At 37.3% G+C, this 10,672-nt stretch overlaps 1 protein-coding gene across 1 annotated transcript; it reads right to left on the reverse strand.

Annotated features, from left to right (window-relative positions):
• Positions 1-6,694: 6,694 nt before the first annotated feature.
• On the reverse strand, positions 6,695-9,696 carry EMB2745 (Tetratricopeptide repeat (TPR)-like superfamily protein). The gene has a single exon (XM_039032806.2). The coding sequence runs from the start codon at positions 9,629-9,631 to the stop codon at positions 7,391-7,393; it is 2,241 nt and encodes a 746-aa protein (XP_038888734.1). The 5' UTR covers positions 9,632-9,696; the 3' UTR covers positions 6,695-7,390.
• Positions 9,697-10,672: the final 976 nt, after the last annotated feature.

A 10,672-nucleotide genomic window follows, 5' to 3' on the forward strand; every position in this document is an offset into this window, starting at 1 on the left:
TAACCAGAGATTTTATGTTTATTGGTTTGTGGTAAAGCAAATAAAACAAAGAACCGAGCAAAATAACAAGATGTGAAGTAAATATCATATATTAACAATCATAGGTGTTTGTATATACTGTTTACAAACTACAAGACACGAGACTTTAGGGCATCAACCCAACAATATGTTCACACGGTGAGATTCATGCTTGGCCTCGAGATGCCCAGGATGCATCCCCTTCGGATGGGTTTTGTGCAGTTGGACAATATCAAGGTGAACTCCAGAAATGGATAGGGTCGCTTTAGGTTTTGCCCCAATCGGAATTTTTCCCTTCAAATTAGCCTTTTGAGACGGACCACTAGGGCTTAAAATGGCGGGTCACACTTATGGGAGATTGTTAAGTAAGTTAATGATCTCTTGGCCAAATCAATGATGGCTTGTCGTTATAGGAACAAGAGTTGTTCTGGTATTAATGACTGGTTGAGAACTTCTCAATTCAGAGGAGGGATAACTGACCTCCCTTCGGTGACTTTTGTCCTAAACCTTTGAAGCATCATTGCGAAACTAGATGTCACACGGGGTTCATGTTAGTTTTGCTAAAACCTTATTGAATGTTATTTTATTTTACAATGGGTATTTGCTTAAAACCTAACATAGGTCAATGTATTTTTCTTTTCAGTAATTCGTTAGTATTTCTGTTTAAAGCTTTTAAAAAATGACCGATTACTTACAGTGGAAAGAATCGTGTGAAACGAATTTCGTAGCAAACGACCACCATCCCACTACTCTTCAAAAGAGGAGACAATACAGTAAATCTGATTTATTGGTCTTGGAGACTTGCCTGGTAGAGAATGATGATTCTGCTTGGATCCTTGATTCATATGCTACCAATCATATCAGTTCCTCTTACCAAGGATTCAGTTCCTAACAAACGTTGCCACAAAGAGAGATGACTCTTTGAGTCGGTACATGTGAGGTTGTTTCAGCTATTGTTATAAGCAGGCTGAAGTTATTTGTTGACAAGAAACGTTATCTATTACAGGATAATGTTTTTGTAGTTCCTCATATTAAGAGGAACTTAATCTCAGTTTTTTGTCTCATTGAACAAAGCTATACCGTCTCCTTTTCTGAGAATAAAGTGTTTATGTTCAAGAATGGAATGGAGATTGGTTATGGTTCAATGGAAAGTAACTTATATGTACTAAGGTCGTTAGTCATAAAAGCCTTGTTTAACACTGAAATGTTCAGTACTGCAGCAACGACTAATAGACCAAAAGTTTCTCCAAAGAAAAACGCTCATTTTTGGCATCTTAGGTTAGGTCACATCAACCTCAATAAGATTGTGAAGTTGGTGAAAAATGGACTTCTAAAGAGTTTAGAAGAAAACTCCTTGTCGGTATGTGAATTATGCCTTGAAGGCAAGATGACCAAACGACCTTTTACTGAAAAAGGTTACAGAGCCAAGGAAGCCTTGGAGCGTGTACATTCAGACCTTTGTGTTCCGAAGAATGTTAGAGCTCGAGGTGGGTATGAATATTTCATCTCTTTTATAGATGATTATTCAAGGTTCGGGTATCTCTTCCTAATGCAATGTAAGTCTGAAGCCCTTGACAAGTTCAAGGAATATAAGGCTGAAGTTGAAAACTTGTTAGGCAAGATGATAATAACACTATGATATGATCATGGTGGAGAGTATATGGACCTCCAATTCCAGAACTATATGATAGAACATGGAATTACGTCCCAACTCTCGGCCCCGAGTACACCTCAGCAGAATGGTATATCTGAAAGGAGAAACAGGACCTTGTTGGACATGGTTCAGTCTATGATGAGTAATGTTCATCTTCCAAACTCGTTTTGGGGTTATGCAGTACATACTGCATGTTCTATCCTGAACAACGTTCCCTCGAAAAGTGTTTCTAAAACACCTTTTGAGTTATGGAGAGGCCGTAAAGGTAGTTTATGCCACTTCAGGATTTGGGACTGTCTGGCATATGTGCTAGCGACTAACCCAAAGAAGTTGGAACCGCGTTCGAAGGTTTGCCTCTTTGTGGGCTATCTCAAGGAAACGAGAGGAGGATACTTCTATGATCCGAGTGAGAACAAAGTGTTTGTTTCCACTAATGCTACGTTCTTGGAAGAAAAACACATGAGGGATCATAAGCCACGAAGTAAACTCGTTTTATGTGAGATCTCAAGTGAGACTGAGACTGCTGAGAGTTCAACAAGAGTTATTGAACAAACCAACAGATCAACAAGAGTTGTTGAGGTCGGGACGTCTAGTCAACCAGCTCAAGAGTTGAGACTACCTCGACATAGTGGGAGGGTTATGAACCCACCGGATTGCTACATGGGTTTGACTGAAGGCCATACCGTCATTGCGAATGATGGGGTCGAGAATTCGTTATATTTTAATAAAGCAATAGAGAATGTTGACAAAGATGAATCGGTCCAGACGATCCTTCAGTATCTTCAAAGAATAAGGATCTACATGCTTGTATATGGAGCTAAGGATCTGATCCTTACAGAATACAACGTTGTTGATCCCTTTACAAAGGCCCTTACGGCTCAAGTGTTCGAGGGTCACCTAGAGAGTCTGGGTCTGCGGGACATGCAGCATCTTGTCTAGGGCAAGTGGGAGATGATACTGAGGTATGCCCTAGTTTATTGTATATTGTACATTTTTATATTGTATTGTACATTAGTCTCTCGTGTCATTAGAACATATGAGAGATTGTTGGGATTTGTGTCCTAATTCTCCCCGAGTCTCGTTGTTTTGTAAAGATACACATTGTTCAATGTATAAAATAAATGTTATTTAATTCTGGCATTTACTCATATCCAATAAACAAAGCTCCTTGGTTATCTTATGTGAACTTAAGCATGTATATGTGATATACAAGTGGATCATGCCTTAAGTGATAACCTAAATAGGTCTGTAGTATAAGAATTAAGGTGGGATACCTGTTCCTGATGACACTACGGATACGACCCGCTTTGTAGAGGTTTGCAAGTGTTGTAAACTACTACAGATGGTAGATCCTGACCATTCATGTGGAGACGTAGAGCGGGGGTGTTCTATACAAAGAGTTTGTATAAGACCTGGACTACGAGATGACTAGACTCTATATATAACGTCGTTGATACTAGAGACTTGCATCTCACCTAAACGATCATAGATGACACGACCTCAATCCTGAGTGTTTTAAAAACTCCTGCCTTTGAGGGCGGTCCTTTGATTAGTATGGGTGAGAGTGGCCAGATTGCCAACTCAACACCAACCTCTCTGACGCCTTTGGTCCAGGAACCTCAGATTCTCCTATCCCTTCAATTGTTGGACCTTTACCTTTGGCTGGGTCTCGGGCCACTAGGGTGGTGCTTTGGCCCAAATTGTGTCTTTGCTTCCCATCACGCTTATTTTTCTCAAGAGAGTGGATTGCATTCTGCTTGATGGCCTCGATAATGAGGTTCGGTCGTCTGAGCATCTTTATGATCTGGCTCAGATTCTGACCTAAGCTATCCACCTTGGCGGCTAGAACCGCGTACTTCAAAGCTAGCTCATTTTCAAGTCGATGGGCTTCCCCCACGTAAGCTTCCTGAACACGTGTGGGTTGGTGCCTTGGGTGACGTTCACGATCCGAATCATCCCCGTCAGTTGGGAAATTTTCTCTATTCACATTGTTGTTCATGGTTCAAACACAGAGTATGGTAGTAAGGCTAAAAGATATGATTATTCTTCCCCACAAACAGCGCCAACTGTTGATACCAAAAATTATACCAACGGTAAATTTGTATTTGGAAGAGAATAGTTGGATATTCTACAAGAAAAGTGAGTACAACTAACACCGATGTGGTGTTGAGCCAAATCCACCCCGATGCTCAAGTTAGAATTGGGTTTGAATTTGAGTCAACTGGTAACAGTTAGCATGGGTTGAAAAGCATACCTCTCTTTGATGATACCCTTTAATTATATAGGTCGCCCATGTTATAACTGAACATAGCTTGTCTCTTCGGCTTCTAAGCCATCATTAATCATTACTTTATCCATTTTCCACCTAAACCGTCATTATCCGGATTGTTACGAACTTCAACCCTTAATTTGCTCGACCTTTGGATGGAAGTATGGCTTTTGATTTACCAATAATTATTCTTAAGGTGTTATGCTTCTTTAATAATGTAATGATTGAGTTGCACAAACGGAATTGGGTAAATAAATAGTCTTTAAATTAACCCTCTTAAAAGATATTTTCACTAATTTTCCTTTTCTTGAAAATCTAATGCATAGTTTTTTTTTTAAAAAAAAAAAAAAAAAAAAAAATTATGAAAATCAAGCCCAATTGATGGTAGAAATGGATTGGGGGTTGGTGGCCAACCTCATTAGCTTTGGGCTAACCTCATTTAGAGGTCAGTTGGGCTCATAGGCCCAGCTGCCAACCTATAAAGTTTGGCCTTTTCTCCACTTTTTTTTATCTTGCCGTCGGGTTTTAAAGCCCGGCTGCCAGCCTCTTGCGGGCTGGCTTCTTCCTTCATGGTGGGGGATGGGCAGTCCGACTGCAACCCCCCTTCATTCCTTTTCTTTTTTCTTTTTCATATATATATATATACTTAAACTTCTTTATTTAAATATATATTCCTTATTTATGGATATATCATTCCATATGCACAAGATACAATATTGTTTTAACCAAAGTCATTTGAAAGTCTATTAGCTTGGCTTCTATCTTTTGACTGGCTTTCCTTAGTTTACCTTCTTAGCTTAACTATCTTTACCCAAAACTTTGGATTTAATTATGCTATTTGGTTCATGATAGAAATTTTTTTTATTAAAACAGAGAATTTTGCAGAATCGAAAACAAAGTCTTCTTTTCACAAATGTTAAAAACATGTTTGATTTCAATATGAGTCACAAATTTGAAAATTGTTTTTGATTGTTTGAAAATACAGAAAAAGATTAATATGTGTCTAAAATCTATTTTCATTTTGTTTTTTATAAGGTTGTATCCATAATTTCTAAATTTTGAAAACAAAATCCAAACACAATGAAAACGACTATCTAATTGTTTTTATAGTTATGCCATTTCTTAATTGTTTTTAAAAATAAATGTATTAAACATAATTTCATTTTAAATGATTTTGTTTGTGTTTTTGTTGTTGGAAACATAAAAACAAGAGTGATGGCAAGATAGCATTGACCTAATAATTAAATATATAGTAACATTTTTATGAAATTATAAATATAGTAAAATATATGTGAGAGAATCTATCTCCTATTAGCGATGGTCTGTCACTAATAATTAAATCTAAATTTTGTTATATTTGTTGTGTTATATATGTTAATATTTTGAACTTGATCATTATGTTGATAAAACAAAAACGTATCAAGAACCAAACTGACCGTATTTTCCACTATTTTTTTTTTTTTGTTTCCACATTATGATCAATCTCAGTAGATGTATCCTAAGATGTGAGTTCACATAAATATAATGATAAAATAGAAGTAACATTTTGGTAAATTTTTAGTTTGGTGGTTTCTTTAAATAGGGCACCTAATAGGTTATGAATTTATAGGAAGTAATTATCTAATAGATCCCTGAAATCTAAAAACTTTAATCAGTCTTCTTAAAAATTCTAATCAGTCTTTGACTTTTAAATTTGTGTCTAATAGATCTCTATTCGCACGAGGATTCTAGAGAATATGTTTCATGGAGTTGAACTTGTATTGATGCAGATTTGATACAAATGTGATTCGATCTCTAATACTTAATTATTTGATTCTCTCGATTGAATACGTACGCTTGACTTGGGAAAGCGAAGCGTGATGTTCTTGAATTTGAAGTCAAGAATCTTTGTATCTTCAAGGGGTGTGCGCTTCAAGAGTGATAGTCTTGGAGTCTTCTGGTGAGCCCAATTTTGCAAGTTTGGACTTGATTGGTCCATAAACCTAACCCTTAGGACTAAATTAATAGCCTAAATAATAATATCAAATTGAATCAAATAAATTTTATTCTGCCCAATAATCATGATGAAAACACATGCATCATTAAAATTTGCACACTTATGTCTTAAATTTCAATTTGGGATACAGGTCACTTTTAATTAGTCTCAAATTCAACTATTTGTAACTTCGTTGACAATTTGTGAGTGGTCCAAAAATTCTCGTTCAACAACATTCATTACTTTATAAAAATCACACACCTATTAACGAAAAATTGAGTTGATCATGATCTTCCAATTCATATATAGTAAGGTTTGTGAATTATTTCAAACATGACAAACCTTTTCTCTCCTCTCCTCGGGCCAAAGTTTCGAAGGATGGAAATAAAATGAGTTAAATAAATATTTAACTACACGGGTAAAATAAGAATTTTACCACTCAAGATTAAAGAGAAAAAAAATATACAATATGTATGATGTTATTCATCTCAATTTATTTAGACATATACTCTTGACCAATATATTTAAAGTCCAAATCCTCACTCCTCATGCTGAACTATAAGAATTAACAAAATTAGAGATGTTCAAAAAATCCAATAATCCGACCAACTTGGACTACCCAACCCAAATCATAAGAGTTGAGTTGGGTTAAAATATATAAAAAGATTAGATTTCAAGTCGGTTTTCGAGATACCCCATTGGGTGTCGGGTTTACCCGACCCGACCCCGACTATACATGTGTGTGTTTAAAAAAGAATACAACAATCAAAATGCAAAATTAAAAAAACAATAATAATTTATTAAAAAAAAAAACCGATGACCCAACCCGAAAATTTTGAGTTGGGTTAGGTTGGGTTGATCATTCAAAAATGAACCGATACGGTTCACTTAAAGCGAACCGAAATTTTCGGATTGGTCTACAAAATACCTCCAACCCGGTTCATGTACACTCCTAAATAAAATAATAATAAAAAAATAAAAAGAGAGATGAACAACAAAAAAGACTAGCGATTCTTGCTATCCATCTTTGAATTTCTGACCTCTTAGTCAAGAATGTGACACCATTCACACTTTGCTTACACATGGCTTATGATTCAGAGTTGGGAATCTAAGGTTTAAGGTCATTTCTTCCATTTGTTCCTCCTCTTTTTCACCATGGCAGTTGCAATTCTTCCTCCATTCTTTCATTGTGCCCTTAAACAATGGAGACACTATGCTGAGGCTAAGTCATTTATCCTCAGCTCTCAAACATTTTCCAGAACTACATAGACCTAACTTCTGAACTCCTTTCTTTTTTCCTCATCTTCTTTGGCCAGTGTAATCTATAAGGTAAAAGATCTCAGAACCCATAACCCAAAAGGGTATGAAAAAAACCAACTGATATCTCTGGCAAAGGAAGGGAAGCTCTACGCTTGTGACGATAACTTCCATTCTATCTTCTCAAGATATTTGATTCATTTCATTCTTCAAGTCCTCAGTTAGCAGAACTGTACGGTAGTAAGCCACTGTGAGCCATATCTTTAAGCACATTGAAAACTGCATCCATGTTACCTTCTTTATTGTTGATTTCGACAAGTACCTTCGCAAGCTCGGCATCAGTTATCCTACAGCTTTTCAGTGTGTACTCAAGAAGTTGATTCAACTCAACATCTTTTCCTTCAGAAAATAGTGATTTAGCCAGAGCCATGATAGTCACAGAGTCGGGAACAAATCCAGAACGTAACATTTCCTTGTACAAATTGTATGCTTTTTCAATATTTCCAACTTTACTGTGACCGTGAATAATGACATTGTAAACTGCCTCCTTGGGTTTGTAACCTTTCTGAAGCATCGACTCGAAAACTCTGTCTGCTTCATTCATTAAACCCTTCATACAGAATCCCTTCATAAGAGCCAAAGCACTCTTGAATTCTAAATTGTTACAGTTCTCTATCAGAGTATTATATGTGATTTCATTTGGCACAGATTCTTCATGTAATATCTTCAGCAGAAGCCTCTTTGCTTCCTTGGTACGAGCTTGCTTATTTAATCCATTAATAAGCACATTATAGGTAACAATATCAGGTACAAACCCCTTTTGTATCATCTCATCGTGCAACCTAAGAGCCTTATCTAAATCCCCTTCAATGCAGTAAGCATTGATCAAGGATGTGTAAGTAACTTCGTCAGGAGGCAAACCCAGACTCAACATTTCTTGAAAGAGATCACAAACTTCACTAAGTCTCCTCTGTTCACAAAGACCTTGAATTAGCGATGAATAAGTTACTGCATCAGGAGAAATACCCTTAGTCACCATCTCTACTTTCATTTGAAAAGCTTTCTCCAGTTCTTGATTTCGAGAAAAACCTGAAATTATGGTACTATAGCTCACAACGTCAGGCATAAGACCTCTCTCGGTCATTTCTTGAAGGAGCCCATTGGCCTCGTCCATCCTCCCTATGAGGCAGTGCCCATTAACGAGAGCATTATAGGTAACAATTGTAGGGGAGAATCCATTCTTAACCATTTCTTTCATAACCTGGTATGCTTGGTCTAGTAATCCCTGCCGAGAAAATCCATCGATCAATGTAGTATACGTCCTCCCATTCGGACATAGTCCTCTATCTCGCATCTGGTCCAAAAATTCCATAGCTCTGTTCATATTACCAGCCTTACACATACTATTAATCAAAGTTGTATACGTAACAACATCCGGCGACAAACCATTCTTCACCATCTCTGCGTGCAACATGAGTGCTTGATGAAAATTACCTTCCTTACAGTATCCATTTATAAGTGTATTAAATGTCACCTCATCAGGAACATATCTCCTTTTATTCATTTCCTCGAGAATGTCACTCGTCTCCGTCATTCTTCCTTCTCGACATAACCCATTTATCAACACATTGTATGAAATCAAATTTGGCTCCAAGCCTTTGAATGCCATTGATCTCAATAACTTGAATGCCTCATCACTCTTCCTCAACTTACAATAAGCATTAATTATTGTATTATAAGTAACCACGTTTGGCAGACAACCATTTCTCTCCATTTCACCAAAAAAAGAGAGACCCATCTCCAAATTGCCAGCAGTACAAAACCCACGAATCAAAACATTATACGTATACACATTTGGGGAAACCCCAGATTCTATCATCTCCTTAAAGACCCCCTCCGTCATCTTAACCGACTGTTTCGTCCTAACTACCGCATCTAAAAGAGCATTATAAGAAAGCACACCAGGCATAAATCCATGAGACTTAGCTAAATTTACAATGTTCAAAGCCTTATTAATCAAGTTAACTCGAGAACAAGACTTAACTACAAGATCGAATACCGCAGAGCTCGACTGACACCAGTGATACGAGTTTTTAAGGCAATGAAAGAGATCGACTCCAGTCTCATCACTCGTATTGACCGCCACTTCCTCAGCTAGAGATTGGGCTGTCTTGTAGAGTTTGAAGCGAGTGAGGATGTGGAGCGTGAGACATTTGCATTGAAAGGAGAAGAATTGTTGAGACCGTGCCCAATCGAGGAATTTGAGGACTAAATTGCGATCGAATTGGGACTTGAGGAGTAAATTGGAGGACGCTTGAGGAGTGAAGTGGGATGAAAGAAGGGTGAGCTGCTCCGGGTGGCGTCGGAGATAGGCAATAGCTTTGTCGGCGAGAAGAGCGTCGGCGGGAGAGCAGAGAGTGGATATTGAGCGGTAATAATGGGGTTTATGGGGGAGCATACTGCGAATGGAGGTGGATGAAGCTTAGGGTTTGCCCGGGACAAGGGAAGGAGGAACACGGCTATTATTATACGCTTTCTTTTCTTTTTTTGAAAAATAAAGGTAATATTATTTGCTAGAGTGAGCTAGATCCGTCCACGAGCCGGGTCGGGATACCATTCCTATCCCCGTGAAATTTTCACATGGATCGAGATGGAGATTCCCGCGAAAAATTCGTAGGGATCGGGTTCCACAAGGAATTTTTTCTCGTTACGTTTTTTAGTAGAAAAAATAAATATAAATCAAATTATTCACGTATACAATATAAATTTAAACATATTCATTATCTTTTCTAATAAATAATCATATTTGAAATTTAAATATAATATTTATATAATAATAATAATAACATAACATTAGATAACTATACTAAATAAATATATAGAAGCTAATCAGAACGGGACAGGGAACGAGGCGGGGAGGGGCGGGGAATGCATTCCCCACCCCTGTCCCCGTTTAGCTCACAGAATTTTTTTGCCCACTCCCTTCTCATTTTTCGCCTAATCAGGGAATTCTCATCCCGGTAGAGAAATTGGGCATCTCTAGGTGAGCAAGGATGACCGAAAAACTGAGTCGAACTATCGAAATTGGTCGAATCGAAGGTTGGATGTCTATTTTTTGAAAAAGTCGGTTGGATCGATTTTTTCAAAATACAATTAAAAACCGCCTACCTCCGACCGACGTGTAAACCGAAATCGATTGTTGTCGATCAAATATTAATATTATATCTTTTTTGTTTTATATATTATATATTTGATTATAAAATATCTTCCTTCTCCCAACTTCCAAAACTAATTATTACGTGACACTCTGTCTCTTCTCCCTTCTATTTTTTCCCCTTCTCTCTCCTTTTTCCCCTTTCTCATGCAACCTTCCCCTTCTCTCTCTTATTCTCCATTTTTTTTGCCCTTCCCCCTACATCTCACGAATTTGGAAACACTCCCCTATCTTTCTTTCACTCTCCATTTTATTCTTTTCTCTATTCCTTCATTTTTTTTCTCC

The sequence above is a fragment of the Benincasa hispida genome, chromosome 5 (genome assembly GCF_027475165.1).
Source record: "Benincasa hispida cultivar pf3 chromosome 5, pf3_genome.v1.1, whole genome shotgun sequence".
Lineage (NCBI taxonomy): Eukaryota > Viridiplantae > Streptophyta > Magnoliopsida > Cucurbitales > Cucurbitaceae > Benincasa > Benincasa hispida.